This window comes from Centropristis striata, chromosome 24 (assembly GCF_030273125.1).
Source record: "Centropristis striata isolate RG_2023a ecotype Rhode Island chromosome 24, C.striata_1.0, whole genome shotgun sequence".
In the NCBI taxonomy this organism is placed as follows: domain Eukaryota; kingdom Metazoa; phylum Chordata; class Actinopteri; order Perciformes; family Serranidae; genus Centropristis; species Centropristis striata.
In genome coordinates this window covers 8,719,029-8,737,705 of record NC_081540.1, presented here as the reverse complement: position 1 = coordinate 8,737,705, position 18,677 = coordinate 8,719,029, and the positions used below count along the sequence as shown (strand labels likewise).

The window sequence follows — 18,677 nt, the reverse complement described above, 5'->3', positions numbered from 1 at the left end:
TGTTTTTAAGCAGTCAGGATATGTATTGTGTAAAGGACAACTATGCGATGAAGGTATATGATAAAAGGCCGGCACAGGAATACACATTTGTATCTTTTTTGTGAATTCATCTAAGCATTAATATTCCCCCAAAGCTAAAAAACAAACAAAAAATGCAACTACAAATCATTTAAGGGACAAAAAATATAGCAGCTGTTATTTTTTACAGCCTAGTTCAGACTCAACTTTATGACCTAAAACAAGCTGTTTGTATTTAAAGACTAATGCAAATGGAAAAGAATGTAATACATTTACACTGGTTGATAATTTATCACATTTTTGGCACTCTGGCTGCCTTATTATTCTCCTTTATAAACTGGAAATGTTACAAAAATTAACTTCAGGTCAACAATTTATAAGCATTTATAAAGATAACTAGGAGAGAAGAAGCTTTTCCACTTAAATGTTTTAAATGGTTGGTTGAATTTTGGATTTTGTATGATTTTTAATTATTGAAATTAATTTGGTTCAACTTGAAACCATATAAACAAAAATTCTTAAACTAGAGGTGCATCTCAATAAATTAGAATATCATAGAAAGTTTATTTATGAGGGTAATTCGATTCAAAAAAGTGGAAATAACACATTATATAGATCCATTACCCGCACAATGAAACATTTCATGTCTTAATTTATTTAATTTATTCTAAGTATAATGATTACGGCTTACATTTAATGACGACCTAAAATTCAGTGTCTCAAAAAAATGTTAATATTACAAAAGACCAATTTTAAAAAGTATGTTTAATATGGAAAAGTTGGTCTCTTTAAAAGTATGTCCATCTATATGACTCAATACTTGGTTGGGGCTATTTGACTTGAACTACTGAAAATTGACTTTTTCATGATATTTATTTATTATATTGTCATTGCTTGTAACAATAGTGACACAAAGTGTTGACAAGCAAAGTTTGCAGTCAGCGTCATTTTTGACCTAACATAGAACAAGTCCGCCAGAACAGATTGGATCCAGTGATTTTTCTGATCATTTCTAGACTTAAATACTTGTGACATAATGCAGATTTACTTAGACATGAACAGCGTTGCAGGCCGACACTAAACAGTCAATGATTTAATGCATGCACTTACATGTACATAATCTGGTCCCCTTGGAAAACGTAAAAGCATAGTAAAAGGAATAACTGCAAAAAAAAAATCAATATATTTATAAATAAATGAATGAAAAAAAATGTAGAAATAACTGAATACATAAATATCTAAATAAAATAAATTTTAAAAAAGTATAAACTGAGATACGAAGCTCCAAGACAGTAGTCCTGAATTTATTAAATAATAAAACAACTGCACAATGTAAAAGAATCAGCTGTTGAAGCTAATAAAAAAGGGAGAAATAACCATTTTCTAAAATCATGGTTTCTCATTATAATGACTTGCAGAAGCTTTTTTCCCATCATTTTGGCATGAATGAATCAAATATGATTTGATATTGATTGAAATGGCAATCAATATCAAACCTTTTTACTTTCTTTTAAATAAAGCTTCTAGAGGATGACGTCACTGGTAGCTGACGTAATGTATGTATCTCTTTAAGGCTTTAAAGACTTCTCATATCTTGAGGAACACTGTAAGTGCATGTTTAATTATCCAAAAGTGTCCGAAACTAAAAAAAAAAAAAAGCCAGAAAACATTGTTAATATTTAATTAATAACTCCAATACTAACTATTTCAATCAGTATTTAGTGCAATGGTGTTCTTTACCTCTCACAGATCATGGTTCAATGAGGATAATTCACTCGTTTTTTCATTTAAAAAAATGCATGTTAGATTTTTTTGTATGTACATTGGAAAGATCTACATATATAATACAATTTTTTTTTGTTTTACATTGATTTTTCTTAAATTTTATTTTACATTTTTACATTGTTCTTTTTACTAAAAAAATACTTAATTATCAGAAAGTGTCCGAAACTAAAAAATCCCCAAAACATTGTTAATATTAATAATATAATATAATATAATTTTTTGGCCTACATGCATAATACAATGGTTGTCCATGACATTGATTTTTTTTTTAATTTTATTTTACATTTTTTCTTTTTACTAAAAAATACTTAATCATCAAAAATTGTCCGAAACTAAAAAATCCCCCAAAACATTGATAATATTAATAATATAATATAATTTTTTGGCCTACATACATAATACAATGGTTTTACATGACATTGATTTTTTTTTTCTTTTTACTAAAAAATACTATAAACATTTTTTTTTTACTTTGAAATGGGTCAATTTGACCCGCAACATAACATGAGGGTTAAAATACTCCCTGTACTGTTATTTCTGTTGTAATGTAATAATACTATGTTGTTAATAAAGTTCATTAAAAAAAAAAATATATGCAGTGTCAGTGGGGGTGCCAGTGTTGAAGTTCAGGGTACAAAGTCCTGCAGCACAGTTACCACTGTGTTTCCTATACATCTTTCATTTACTGTCAGTCATTCAGTCATCCGCACAGATATTTTTCTTTTTACTAAAAAATACTTAATTATAAAAAATTGTCCGAAACTAAAAAATCCCCCAAAACATTGTTAATATTAATAAGATAACATAATATAATTTTTTGGCCTACATACATAATACAATGGTTTTACATGACATTGATTTTTTTCTTTTTACTAAAAAATACTTAATTATCAAAAATTGTCCGAAACTAAAAAAAAACCCTAAAAGCATTGTTAATATGAATAATATAATATATTTTTTTGGCCTACATACATAATACAATGGTTTTACATGACATTGATTTTTTTCTTTTTACTAAAAAATACTTAATTATCAAAAATTCTCCGAAACTAAAAAAAACCCCTAAAAGCATTGTTAATATGAATAATATAATATATTTTTTTGGCCTACATACATAATACAATGGTTTTACATGACATTGATTTTTTTCTGTTTACTAAAAAATACTTTAAACATTTTTTTTTACTTTGAAATGGGTCAATTTGACCCGCAAATTGAAAATTGAGGGTAAAAATACTCACTGTACTGTTTTAATGTAATAATACTGTGTTGTTAATAAAGTTCATTAAAAAAAAAAAGCAGTGTCAGTGGGCGTGCCCATAGACATAAATGTATATATGTCTATGGGCGTGCCAGTGTTGAAGTTCAGGGTACAAACTCCTGCAGGAGCAGCAGAGCAACACATTGATTCCTGTTGGAGATCAGAGGACCAGAACTCCTCCACCTCCTCCACCTCCGACTCCGAGATGTCTGAGAATAAAGCGGTGCTGTTCAACTTGTGGGGAGTCGCTGCCTCCTCCACACCTCATGCAGTTTTACACAAACTGGAGGAGTTACACAACCTTCCGGGGTAAGGACTGCACACTACTCTTATGCAACAATCATAGAGGCAACATACAGTCACACCATCGGCACTTTAAATAAGCAAAAAAAATAAGTAAATCAAATTGTTATCAGCAAACTCTACTACATACTTGAAGACCTGGGGATGCATTCACAAAGCATTCTTAAGAAAAAAAAAAGCTTCTTAAGTGCCACTTTTTTCTTAAATTTGCTCTTAAGACAAAATTGAAGAAGATTTAATTAAGTAAGTAAAGTTTATTTGTACAGCACTTTTCACAGATAAAATCACAAAGTGATTTACAGAAGATTAAAAAGAAAGAAATAAGATAGAGGAACATAAGACAATTAAAACACAGTTAAACACAATTTAAACACAATGAAACATAAAAATTATAAGATAATATGTACAATGCATGGCGGTCTTCCAAATGCCTGTCTAAATAGATAGGTCTTATTCGGTATTCATGAAGAAATTATTATCTTTTCTTTAGTTTTTTTTCTCTTTGCTTTCTGAAGACAATTGAATGGCTGTTTTGGAGTCATGTACCTGCATGACAAACAGGCTACCGTAAAGTGCAATGTAATTGCGCACTAAAATTTAAAGTTCACCAACAAATTACAGGAACGTAGTATTTCTCTAAAATAAATGTTATGCATGCTAAATTAGAGTAAGGGGAAAGTCTGAGTAGTTTTCAGTGTGTCAGAGGTTGCAGTGAATAAATTAGACATTATTATATTCTACTTTCGTTGTACTGCCCCCCCCCCCCCCCCCCCCCCACACACACACACACACCTAATTGTAACCCTTTAAATGGCATGTTTTTGTCATAATTTTTTGTGCAGTGTCAAATACAAACATGTATTTGACACTGATTGACAAAACAACTTGTTCTGCTTAGTGCATAAAATGCGCTCTTCAAAAGCAAGCTGTAAAAGAATATCATTCATTATTATGTTCCACTTTCATTGTACTGATTTTTTCCATCTACATCTGACCTAATTATTGATATCAAACAATAATTGATTTTTGAATATTTTAACCCTTTATATGCCACGTTTCTGTCATGATGTCACCATTTTTATAGACCTGGCTGCAATCAATGTATTTTTATCTGACAGTCCCAACTTACAATAGATGTATTTGTTTTTATGTGTTTGTTCAGTTAAGTTATTTTAAAAACCTTACTGTCATTGTCATATGGAGCAACATTTTCATTCTACTTCCTTTTGCAGATTTAAAAGCTTCTAATGCCAAATTCTATTTTTTCTATTTTTTTTATCCACGTAATGGAAACCGTAGATCAGTCCTCCCTTATGTTGTAAAATTTTAGTTTTTTAATATGTGAATTGAGGAATTACTTTTTTTGGCTCTAGAATCTGATTTGCACCTTTTTCCACTTAATTATAACAAACAAACCTTCATGGAGCTGCTCTGTGCACAAGCACAAACTCTTGTCTCATAATCTCACTCAAATCATCATAAATCATTATTAAAATGTTTCAGTTGACCATGTCACAATGTACAGATTTCTAGCTGATGAAGCTACAATATATGATGTGAAAAGTTTGGAAGCAACTTACATTTTTGTTCACAATGGCTTTCTTAAAACTCAGTATGGATTCTTTGGATTTTTAGATGTGTTTCCTGCATGATCATTCTTTACCTTGAACTGAACCATTATGTTACCACACCATTGCTGAATAAATGTTAACAAAAGAAAGGAAGGGCTTAGTTTTATGGTTGAGAAGATTTGGAAGAGTCACAACTTCCGTGCAAAAGTTTTTTTTTTTAAAGAAATCCCAGCTTGCATTATTCACTTTAGCTCTTTGACTTTTGAGAGTTTGGCTACAAAAATCCCAATAAATCTCAACTGTGTTCATATCTCTGACAAACTACCACAGAAATGACTAGAATGAAGCAGCTGAGGAAAGAAACAAGAGTTCAGATTTATACATTGAGGAAAGAAGGACACACAAAGAAGTCTAAGCAATAAAAACCCAAAGAGCTGATAATCACAATAAAATGTGTTCTAATAAGTGACTCTTTATATAATAATCACGTTTATTTTGTTGCAAAGTATAGCAATGAAACTATGATCATATTTTGTACAAATTTGATCTTGCTTCCCAACCTTTGGCCTGCAGTGTATATTTAATCTTTTTTAACATACTTTTAACATAATTCTTTAATGTCACAACCGAGACTAATATTAAAGGTTTATTCATGCTGACACTTCTTTGATCTCGCTGCGTGCCACTCTGTGGTTTTCAGTGGTTTTCTGGCCACCGTGGCGTTCCAGAAGGACGGCGCCTTGAGCCGGGCGGAGAGAGGTGAGACGACGCTTTCTCAGGTGAGTTAACTCACTTCTGATTTTGGCAAACTCAGGCTGAGCGGCAGGTGTGAAGATGATAAAAAAGGGCTGTCTTTAATCTGTTTATAAATAACATTTTAGTTTATTTTATCATTAAGATCCCCATTAGCTGCAGCAAAGCCACAGCTATTCTTCCTGGGGTCCAACAGCATCAGATATACAGTTAAAAACACAAAACATAAACATTATTAAAAAAAAAAAAAATAAGAAATAAAAACAAATAACAAGTGAGCGTTTACACTTCTTAACTGTGCTTCATTCATTCTTCGTTATATTAATTATTCACATACTAATCCATATTACACACATTTCTTCATATCATATATGTATACACGACTTAACTTCATTTGGGTTACTTTTTCTAATGGAAATATTCGTAACCGATGATCCCTTCAAGGGCAATCGGAAAGTTCAAACTCAGGCGATAGTACATTTTTTCTTTCTACGATAAACAGTGGATTTCTGATGTTTTTTTTAAATAACCACATGTTTCAGAGCATTAGTTTCCCTTTTGTGTGTGAGTGTGTGTGGGGGGTCATTGTTTATCTTAAGGCCACTCTAAAGGTCACGTCTTAACATGTTCTCAACTGGAAGGCTCAAGGTCAGCCTCTTGTTTTATCACCAACAATCTGCTTTTAACCTTCTGAACCCCAATTAGGTGTTTCAGGGTGTTTTTTGCTCTTTTTACATTTTATGCACTGCAGTATATAACACGTCCTGCAGCTCTATGGAATCAACACAATCATGGCTAGAAATGGGAACAACTCAAATGTACTTTCTGCAGGATGACTAATTATAATGATATTAATGATAAGTAGGAAAAAACAAGTTGAATTTCTCCAATAAATATTTTTCAAAAGATGATATAAAATGGAATCTCTACACACTAGTGTCATGAATGTTGAAAATAGTTCAATCAGTGAATATTTGTTACGTGACTGTTCGTCTCAGCAGAATCAATTATAGACACATGTAAACAGAAATAAGCTTTTAAGCTTCATTTGGGTTACTTTTTCTAATGGAAATATTCGTAACCGATGATCCCTTCAAGGGCAATCGGAAAGTTCAAACTCAGGCGATAGTACATTTTTTCTTTCTACGATAAACAGTGGATTTCTGATGATTTTTTAAAATAACCACATGTTTCAGAGCATTAGTTTCCCTTCTTCTGCTGATGATAGTGTGAGGTGTGAAGTGTTTACTTTTAATTATTCACATTCTAATCATATATGTGTACACGACTTAATACTTTCAAATTACGTGCGATGCATACACCAAAATATAATTTTGCATGCATATGCTTGAGTGAGTGGTGCCTTTAGTGGCCGTAGTAAAGCACAAAAGTTGCAGTTAGTGTGGGAAGGAGGGGAGGATCATCCTCGTAGCTACTTCTATAATGTAACAAAAAAAACAATAAGGATAACTTGTTTGAGCTTGAAGCTCCAAAGGAAGCAGTTACTGGTTGTGCAAGCATGAAATCTGAAGTTTCAGAAGAATCATTGTTTATCTTAAGGCCACTCTAAAGGTCACGTCTTAACATGTTCTCAACTGGAAGGCTCAAGGTCGGCCTCTTGTTTTATCACCAACAATGTGCTTTTAACCTTCTGAACCCCAATGAGGCGTTTCAGGGTGTTTTTTGCTCTTTTTACATTTTATGCACTGCAGTATATAACATGTCCTGCAGCTCTGTGGAATCAACACAATCATGGCTAGAAGTGGGAACAACTCAAATGTATCTTGTGCATAATAACATTATAATTATATAAATGATAAGTGGGAAAAAACAAGTTGAATTTATCCAATAAATATTTTTTTAAAAGATGGTATGAAATGGAATCTCTACACACTAGTGTCATGAATGTTGAAAATAGTTCAATGAGTGAATATTTGTTATGTCTCAGCAGAATCAATCATAGCTTCATGGACATGTTTTATATGACACATGTAAACAGAAATATAACATTTTATAACTTCATTTGGGTTACTTTTTCTAATGGAAACATTCGTAACCGATGATCCCTTCAAGTGCAATCGGAATATTCAAACTGAGACGATAATGCCTGTTTTTTCTTTCTAAGATAAACAGTGGATTTCTGATGATTTTTTAAAATAACCACATGGTTCAGAGCATTAGTTTCCCTTTTTATGCTGATGATGGTGAACATGAAGTGTGTGTGTGTGTATGCAGATGATCCCAGCCTTTGAGGCGGAGTGTGTGAAGGCAGCCCAGGTTCAGGGTGTGACTCTGCCGCCTGATTGGTCAGTCCGAAGCGTGCTGGAGGAGCTCGGGAAGGTAGACGTCCAACCAGCCGTTCTAAAGACCGCCGCCAGCCTGCGCCACAGTGGTACACACCTGCATCTCTACAGTTATTTTCATTAAATAGTTATAAATCTCCTCACGGAAAGAAGAGGGGAAACATACTTTCACCTTCCGTTCCACCAGGGTTACTGACAGCGGTGCTGGCCAATCACTGGGTGGATGACGTAGAGGGAGACACATCAGCCCGCCTCCTTGCTCTGCTGGGCGGCCATTTTGACCTGGTCCTCCAGTCCTGCCGCTCAGGTCACAGGGTCCCCGAGCCCGCCATGTTCAGCTCTGCTCTTCAGCACCTGGGAGTGACATCACAACAGGTAGACTGCACGCTTATCAACACGTACAAATACATGAGAGGGGAAGTCCCTCCTCTTCTCTCTTTTTCTCAAAAAGTTAAATAAATGTACACTACCGGTCAAAAGTTTTAGAACACCACAATTTCAAGTCCAATGAACAGCTTGAAAGGGTACAAAGGTAAGTGGTGAACTGCCAGAGGTAAATAAAAAAGGTAGGGTTAACCAAAACTGAAAAATAATGTACATTTCAGAATTATACAAAAAGGGAACCTTTTTCAGGGAACAAGAAATGGGTTAAAAAGTTAAAGCAAGTTCTGCAACGGAGGTTGATCAAGCCTTGAAAGTTGCTAAGTTGCTACCAATTCCTACAGGTGTCACAACTTTTCTTGATCACTTACAACCTACAAGTTGCTCCACATTTAAGGGAACTTCTGCAGCAGAGTTGGGAAGAACTTTCTGAAGAATATTTGATTTCCATTGAGTGTGTTCAGCTGTTCTATCTGTTAAGGTGGCTACTTTGATGAGTCAAAAGTTTAGAATACATTTTCCTTTCTAAATTGAATCTCTGATTTCTCTTTTAACTTCAATTGTTTATTTGTTATATGCATTAATTTCAGAGTACACTGAGACGTTACACTGCATCATTTGCAATAAAATTCTGGAAAAGTTGGGGTGTTCTAAAACTTTTGACCAGTAGTGTACATAACTGCATGAGTACGAAGAATCCCAGGTACTTTTGGAACTGATGGTGGCAGCATTTCATCGAAGATATTAATGTCACTCTCGTCTATCCATTTGAATCGGATGTTCTCGACTTCTCTGTTGATCAGGAAGTCATACAAGTCCTTTGGACTTTGTAGGTCTTTACCCCCATAGACATGGTTGTCTGCCATCCGTTTCACTGCTCCCCCAACTCCATCAGGAACACCCTTACCATGGGCTCTCTCCCAGTAATTCCATGTGATGTACACTGCCCTACAAAGCAAAAAGGCAGTAACTACACAGAGTGCAGAACTGAGAAAAATGACTTTAAAGTTATCCTGTAATCTAGCCTAAGTAGTTGTAGGTAGATTATTGGACATGTGGCTGTTTTGTTACTTTATATTAGCTTATTCTTTGTACATATCAATCCTCATATTTAATTTTATACTTTAACCTTATTTTGCAGTTACTGTATTCTTGCTTTGTATTACTTACCAAAAACGTAGCACCATAGCAAGGAAAAAGGCAGTATATTCTCCAAAATAAAACAAACAATAAACAAAATAATTTTTCGTGAGGATGCCGCGAAATCAGCTGTGTGTGTTCACCATGGAAACAGTAACTTCACTGCGCAGCAACACGGTTATTTTTTTGTTAGGTAAAACATAACAAGAATACAGTAATGGATGTTACTGTACTCTTGCTTTGTTTCACTAGGGCTTTTTGCAGTTACTGTACAAACGACTACCATTTTTCTCCAAAACGACACACATTTGAGATAAGATGCTTTGTCACATAACAAAGGATGCCTTGAATATCATGAAAATGACAATAACTAATTTTTGACCAAAAATGCAGTTACTGCCTTTTTGATTTGTGGGGCAGTACAGTACACAGTACTACACTGTTGAGGAGGTAACAGTTTGCCTTATTTCTATAACCGGACCATCACTCAACACATGAAGAGTGTCAATCTCGTGGGCCGAGTTTTGCATAACTTCATGCACTACAGGTTTGATACGGGCCCACACAGCACGCTCATTATGGCTGAGAGAGTCAGATATTTTGGCATAACACTGATCCTGTTGATGTGTAAGCCACTACTGTGTGGATGGATGCCTGCTGCCGGTTTCCTCCAAAATGGAATGAATGGATCTATGTGTTCAGTTTACAGGCATCATTTTCTGAAAAGTCAACATGCAGAACTAATCCATTCTCTTTTAGGTTCTCTCTCAGATGCCTGAACCTCTGGGCTTGGTGAAGCCAGTTGAAATGGTGGATGGCAATGTCCTCTAGCTCTTTATGGAATTCCCCAACAAGTTGTCCCACTGTACCAGTTTCTGTTTTCTTCATCCAGTTTTTGTATGTTTTGCCCCCAACCACCACATCTTCCTTTCAAAGTCATCTGATATTGGAATTCCCTTCCCCCTTCCCTTCACAACATCACATCTCTCAATCAATTCAAATCACAACTCAAGACTTACCTGTTCAGACTCGCTCACTCCATCTGATCCTCCGCACAAACTCCCCTCCTTTATTGTAATGTATTCGTGAATGTTCTGATTTGTTTAGATTGTATGATGTGTATGATGTTCTGCGTTGTTGTTGTTTTTTCATGTCCTTGAGTGCCTTGAAAGCGTCCTATTAAATAAAATAAATTATTTATTATTATTATTATATATTAATTTGTGTTTTTTAGCGGCACCCTCTAGTGGCCGTAGTCATGGTGACGGAGTGTGTTAGGGAAGCAGGAAGTGAAGAAACAAAGTAGAAACAATTAAAAGTCAACTGCCTGTCTTGTTTAATTGCTGTACACAATTCCATTATAAGTAAATGATCTCTTCATAGAAAAACACACTGGCTGAACCTCAGAGATGTTTGTCTTCCCTGCGTTACAGGCCGTGTGGCTGGATGCAGATGAAGAAGGTGTGAAGGCAGCGGAGCAAGCGGGAATGAAGGCCATCTTAGTGGAAGATCTAGACGACGCTTTGAACAAACTGGCTGACTTTACTGGAGTTCAGGTGTTTTATCTTGCCTTGTTTTTCATCCTCTACCTGTTTGTGACACAAGATAAAATCAAGTTTAACCGGTTCATCATATGAGCTCCAACAGAACAGAAAGATAAACCAAGGAAAACAATTGACTGTTTTCATAGGAAAGGTGTGTTTTCACCTAGATCCCAGACATTACAGCTGTCTGAAAGTTGTATAACTGTATAAAGTGTGTGTGTGTGTGTGTGTGTGTGTGTGTGTGTGTGTGTGTGTGTGTGTGTGTGTACTGAGTTTTGGCAATGTGTGCCAATCTTTCTTTTACAACCTTTTCACACATAATGGCCCTGTCTAACACTGTGTGTGTGTGTGTGTGTGTGTGTGTGTGTGTGTGTGTGTGTGTGTGTGTGTGTGTGTGTGTGTGTGTGTGTGTGTGTGTGTGTGTGTGTGTGTGTGTGTGTGTGTGTGTTTCAGGCTGCAGGAGCAGAGAGTCCTCCACCGTCCTGCTGCCCTGATGAAGTGTCTCATGGCTATGTCACCATCAGGGTAACAGTAACAGAGTAATGTAATCTCTTTTAATAATAATAACTATAATAACTCTAACTGTGTGTGTGTGTGTGTGTGTCAGCCCGGTGTGAGGACTCATTATGTGGAGATGGGTTCAGGTCCTCCAGTCCTGCTGTGTCATGGCTTCCCTGAGAGCTGGTTCTCTTGGAGGTATCAGGTAACGTCTGTTGCTGAATATAACTGACTGTTACTGTCTGTTACGGTCTGTTTCTAGGCCCTTTCATAGTGCGGTCCCGCAAATGTCCCGCTATTTTGCCGGAAAGATCTGTGCCGGCTTTTCGTCACAATTCCAACCCTCCTTCTTTATTCGGCCTCGCGACCGGCAAAGACGACCCAAAAGAGACTCCGACTGTAAGCCAGCCAGCGGCGACTTAACGCATGCAAGATTTGCAGACTGGATTGTAAGGGGTTAACATCTCCTGCTCTGACTGCAGCTGGGAGGGACTGCTGCGGGAGGACTGGGCCGCTTGTGAGTGCTTTGGGACGAGGGAGGGGCCGCCGGGACCACCCATGGCCTGAAAAGTCGCTAAGTTGGCAACACTGCCCATGTAAATGTTGCAGTATGAAACGACACTATGAAAGGGCCTACTGACTGTAACTGAATATTAAACTGTATAAATCCTCTGATACAAGTTAAAGCTCTGCGTTATGTTATTTAATGGTGTAGATCCCGGCTCTGGCATCCGCAGGGTTCAGGGTGTTGGCTCTGGACATGAAGGGGTACGGAGAGTCGACTGCGCCACCAGGTAAGATCCACTACAGACGTACACCGTCTAAAGCATGGGTCTCGGGCCAATTGTGGCCCTCGTGACGATATTTTGTGGCCCTCACCTTGATATGAAAGTTTAATGTTTTATATGAATGGCACTTTACCGTGTTGTGTGTGGAAGGTCCCTTTATTACTTTTTCTGTAATTTTGTGTCTTTTTTTAACGATTTAGTGTCTTTTTTAAATAATTGTGTGTCTTTTTTAATCATTTTGTGACTTTTTAAAATAATTTTGTGTCTTTTTAAAATAATTTTGTGTCTTTTTTAGTAATTTTGTGTCTTTTTTTGTAATTTTGTGTCTTTTTAAATAATTTTGTGTCCTTTTTTGGTAATGTTGTGTCTTTTTTTAATAATTGTGTCTTTTTTAATAATTGTGTGACTTTTTTTAACCATTTTGTGTCTTTTTGTAATAATTGTGTGTCTTTTTTAACCATTTTGTGTCTTTTTTTGGTCATTTTGATACTGCCTCCAGCAGAAAAAGAATATTTCTTACAATCACTTCTAAAAAACACATTTCCTCAGTGAATTGTTTGGTTGTTTTTCCTTTGACAGACATCAAGGAATATTCTCAGCAGCAGCTCTGCGAGGTACACACTCAACACCATAGTCACTTTTACTGCAGTATTTTTAGACAAAAATTGAATAAAACACATATGATTGTGCTTCTCCAAATTGTTAACAAAAAAAAAAGAAACAACTTCATGTTATCCCAAAGTATGACAAACTATCTCCTGACATTTTAAAATGTATTAGGTTATTAAAGACATTTTGAATAAATATTTAATGTCACTTTCCGTTTGTTATTGTGTTATTGTATTACTACAGAAGCTGCCAAAATAAAAAGTAATCAAATGACTCAATAAAGAAGGTTGTTTTTTTTTTTTTTTTTTTTTTAAATGCTTTTTAAAGTACTTAATTATGTATGTTTTTATGTATTATTTTCCTTTGCATTAATGAATACCTTTATTTTTAATATTTTGTTGGTACATTTAATTGGATATTTATTTATTTTTATTTTGGCAGCTTCTGTCCTACATACAAAACCAACTAATTTAAATAATTTTCACTGTATGTATTTTTTTTTTTATAGCAGCCTAACTTATAAAAAAATGACTTACATGTGATAATCCACATCTGTATCTGTATTCACAATCGCGAAAAAAAACAATTTGCTGCTCGTGAAGATTATAATTTACAATGTGATTAATTAATTAGGCATGTACAAGATATGTCTGTGAATTAAGATTTATTTTGCATCCTTAATTTTGAGTTATTTCTATTTATTGTCTATTTTATGTGAGCTTTTTAGAGAAATCCATATTTTATATCTATTATCTCTCTCCATCTGACTTTTCTTCTTGTGCAAATGTGCAAATAAAACACATTATTTTATTATTAATACCATGAAAAAGCTGTTTTTTTCTTTCTCTTTCTTTTAGGATTTAATCGCATTTTTGGACAAAATGGTGAGTAAACAACATACAACAACACAACAACTTAATTAAAGCCAAATTGAATTAAAAAAAGGAATGTAAATGAGTTAATCCAGACAAAGTGGGATCAATATAAAATAAAGTTTCTATATATTTTATTGCATAAATAAACTCAGTGAACTCACTTGTGTTTGTTGTGCAGTCGATCCCTCAGGTCACTCTGGTGGGTCACGACTGGGGCGGTGCTCTGGTCTGGGCTATGGCTCAGTTTTACCCCGAGAGAGTCCGGTACACACACACACAGATACACAAACACACAGACACACACACACACACAGATACACAAACACACAGACACACACACACACACACACACACTGACATACGCACAAACACACATACATGCATGCACACACACATTCATACGCATACACACACACATACGCACACACATATACACACACAGATACACATACGCACAAATTCAGACACGCATGCACATACACACACAGAAACACACACATACGCACACACACATACACGCACACATACATTCATAAACATACACACACATACACACACACGCATACAGACACACATGCATAAAAACACACACACACACATACACACACAGACACATACACATGCACCCACATACACACACACAGAAACACACGCACATATGCACAGACACACATACACACACACACATATCCACACATAGGCACACACACACAGACACACATAGACACACATACACTTTTCCGCACTGCACATTGTCTTAACGTGTGTGTGTGTGTGTGTGTGTGTGTGTGTGTGTGCAGGGCTGTAGCGTCTCTGAACACTCCTCTGTTTAGAAACGATCCGTCTGTGAGTCCTGCAATGAAAGTCAAAGCTCTCCCGATATTTGACTACCAGATCTACTTCCAGAAACCTGTAAGTCTCTCTAACTCACCAATAATGTAATAACATATCCTGACTGATAGAATTCCAGCTGAGATAAGCTTCTGAGCAGCACTGGAGGTTAGGTATTATACTATAGGATATTTTATTGGTGAAGCGATTACATTATTGGGTTTTATTACATTTTTGATCAAGTTAAGTGCAAATTTTATTACATTTTCAGGCGTTATTACATTATGCCGTGCTACAATCATATATTTTTAAGTTATTGTACTTTGATTTATTTATGAAATATATATTTTTTTTTATATTTTTAAATATCTTTAGGTTGGTGAGTTAAAACAAACGTGTGTGTGCGTGTGTGTGTGTGTGTGTGTATGTGTATGTGTGTTGCAGGGCGTGGCGGAGGCCGAGCTGGAGAAAGACTTGGAGAGAACGTTTAAGATTTTCTTTCGCAGCAGCTCTGAATGGGTGAGATGATGAAGTATGCATTTTTTTTAAAAGGAATTTAAACCCACAACAAGAGCAATTCTGCACACGCTTCACACGAGTTTCATAGGTGACATATATTTATTGTTAAAAGCATTTTTGCTCGATGATGATGATCGATGATCATACTTGCAAAACAATTTAAATGGTAAAATGGCGTGCACTTATATAGCGCTTTTATCCAAAGTGATTTTCATTAGACACTACGCTCATTCACCCATTCACACACATATTCAAACTGGTGGCAGAGGCTACCCTAAACGGTGCCACCTGCCACCACTGGGAATTCATTCACACACAGATGAACGCTAAATACTGCAACTTCATGATTAAAATGCCTTTTTGCCTCTTTAAATCAACAGCAATGCTAAAACTCTATTGTATTATTCTATATCTTTTTCTTTTTTCTCTTTCTTTTTCTTTATCTATTAATCCGTACTAAAAGTTAAAATTAAAAAGGATAGTAATTATTTCTTAGGAAAGTAAATAAATCAGGGAATTAAAAGAAACAGACAATACCCAAAGTGTTAAAAAATATTACTTTATGAGTGCCTATGTTGATTTTAGTACATTTAAGGCATGGGTCTCAAACTCGCGGCCCGTGGGCCAATTGCGGCCCTCGTGGCGATATTTTGTGGCCCCCACCTTGATATGAAAGTTTAATGTGAGTTTTATATGAATGGCACTTTACTGTGTTGTGTGTGGAAAGTCCCTTTAATTACTTTTTTGGTAATTTTGTGTCTTTTTTTGGTCATTTTGTTTCTTTTTTAAGTAATTTAGTTTTTTTCTGTCATTTTGTGTCTTTTTTAGTGATTTTGAGTCTTTTTTAAATAATTGTGTGTCTTTTTACGTAATTCTTTGTATTTTTTTGTAATTTTGTGTCTTTTTTGTAATTTTGTATCTTTTTTAAGTAATTTAGTTTTTTTTTTCTGTCATTTTGTATCTTTTTTTGTAATTTTGTGTCTTTTTTGGTCATTTTGATACTGCCTCCAGCAGCCTCCAGGTAATTTGAGTTTGAGACCCCTGATTTAAGGCATATTAATGTATTTATTGATCTTTTCCTACACAAAATAAAACAATGTTAATCATTTTTTTTCTCAGGGGGACAAGTTTACAGTCAGCACTGAAGGAGTTTGTGCACGAGGTGACAGATACCAAACATGAAATATGAAATGTTTATTCCGACACACTATATATTAGTGACTAACACAAGCTGTGTGTGTGTGTGTGTGGTCTCAGGTGGTCTGTTTGTGGGTCTGCCAGAGCAGATTCCCCCCAGCTCCATGCTGACGGAGGCTGAGCTGCAGTACTACGTCAGCCAGTACAGAGAGCGAGGCTTCAGGTCGGCAAACTCAACAACTCCTGAGAGACATGTAGAGCTTCTTGCGAGATTAATTTCTAACATTTATTTTAAAGTGTCACATAATCAAATTATGGTGTGCCTGTGGTTCAAATGGATGAATATGTAGCTTGACACGGTAATGTGTTTGGTTCTGCAGGAACCCGTTGAACTGGTATCGCAACATGGAGGTAAACTGGAAGTGGATGAGTTCTCGTCCCTCTCAAAAGGTTCGTCACAAACATTCAAAAACTGGTTTCTACACATTTAACATTGATAAACGTCTTGGGAAAACACTGTTTTCTTTTCATGCTTTAATAACTTTAATAATAAATTTAATGAGATAAAAACTGCAGCAATCAGGTCCCTGCAGGTTCCTACAGGTTCATCCATGTTGCTGTAGGTTCCTGCAGATTCCTACCAATTTCACCAGATTGCTGCAGGTTCCTCCAGGTTGCTCTAGGTTCCTGCAGGTTGCTGTAGGTTCCTACAGGTTCCTCCAGGTTCCTGCAGGTTCCTCCAGGTTGCTGTAGGTTGCTGCAGGTTCCTCCAGGTTGCTCTAGGTTCCTACAGGTTCCTCCAGGTTCCTGCAGGTTCCTCCAGGTTGCTGTAGGTTGCTGTAGGTTCCTCCAGGTTGCTGTAGGTTCCTTTAGGTTCCTTCAGATTGCTGCAGGTTCCTCCAGGTTGCTGTAGGTTTTGAGGCAACTTGGTTCCGACCAAAGATCTTTAAAAACACAAAATTTAGTTTCATTAAATACTTACAGTTCGAATGGCATGCCGGTGACAATTTTAAGGATTTACAGAAAATCCTGGTATCATATGAAACTACAATATCTATAATATATAATATAATATATAATATATCTAAGGGATCCATGTCAGGAAGTTGGCACAATAAGGCTATTTTTTTGCTACGTGTCTTTGCTTATTTACTCAAGATAACCAACTGTGTGTGTGTGTGTGTGTGTGTGTGTGTGTGTGTGTGTGTGTGTGTGTCAGGTGCTGGTCCCTGCTCTGATGGTGACGGCTGGTAAAGACCCAGTCCTGCTGCCGGCCCTCTCCAAAGGGATGGAGGACCTTGTGAGAAAAAACAAACACGTGTCAATCAACAAGTTGCTGGTGCAGCTGGAGTGATTATTGATTATTGGAAATGTTTTGTTGCTGCAGATCCCGAAGCTGAGCAGAGGACACATTGAGGACTGCGGTCACTGGATTCAGATGGAGTGCCCGGCGGAGACAAACAGGCTCCTGAGATCATGGCTGAAAGACACACTGAAGCCAACTCAGGCCTGAACATGGCGCCATCAGCCCATCTCATTCTTCCAGAGATTCTACCAGACTAACTGAATTTTGCCTCGGGGATTAACAAAGTAATTTTGATTTCATTGATTTTTTTTAGATTTTTTTGGACTGCAGCTGCAAAAATCAGTCCATTCATCAACATAAACATGACAAACATAAACATAATCAACATAAAAATATTCAACTATCTTCATAAGGGATCACTTTAATCATTTAAGTGTCTTTTCATTTAAAAATGGCAGAAAAAGTGGAGATTTCCTGTTTTTCTCTGTTTCATGTGAGATTAAAGTGAATGTCTCTGAATGTGCAGTGTTGATTATTATTATTTATTTAGCCTTTTTACATCCAAAAGTCTTTTAGTTTCCATTTATCTATTTGACAAACCTGTTAGGGTGGTCTACTCAAAGTGTAATTCACTTGATTAGGAAGAAAATTATTATCAATATATTGTAAAAATATACAAAAAATTGCCTCATAAAGCAGAGATAAAAACCTGCTAAATGACCAAATATACGAGCAAAATGCACCATAAAGAACAGGAAAAAAAGATGAAATGTCCCAATTAATCACACAATATACAAGCAAAAAAACCTAGCAAACTATCCCAATAAAACAAAAGACACAAGAAAAAATGTCCCAGGAAGCACACACACACACACACCAAAAAAATGTATGTATACTAATTAATCACAAAATATACAAGCAAAATGCCCCATTTAGCGAACAAAAAATACCCCCCAAAAATAAACAAGCTTCTTTCACTGCCTTGCTAAACATGTACTTTAGTTGGTTTTCCACTTGAATCCATTTACTTCTATTCATTTTATGAAAATAAAAGG

At 35.8% G+C, this 18,677-nt stretch overlaps 1 protein-coding gene across 1 annotated transcript; it reads left to right on the top strand.

Annotated features, from left to right (window-relative positions):
• The first annotated feature begins 3,119 nt into the window (after positions 1–3,119).
• On the top strand, positions 3,120–18,121 carry ephx2 (epoxide hydrolase 2, cytoplasmic). The gene is given in 19 exon segments (XM_059327962.1): positions 3,120–3,373; positions 5,639–5,717; positions 7,927–8,083; positions 8,182–8,369; positions 10,949–11,071; positions 11,513–11,584; positions 11,667–11,762; positions 12,273–12,351; positions 12,925–12,959; positions 13,812–13,838; positions 14,008–14,093; positions 14,630–14,741; positions 15,105–15,179; positions 16,299–16,341; positions 16,437–16,539; positions 16,697–16,766; positions 17,536–17,616; positions 17,704–17,805; positions 17,808–18,121. Coding segments are annotated over 19 exon segments (1,833 nt in total). The 5' UTR covers positions 3,120–3,140; the 3' UTR covers positions 17,880–18,121.
• Positions 18,122–18,677: the final 556 nt, after the last annotated feature.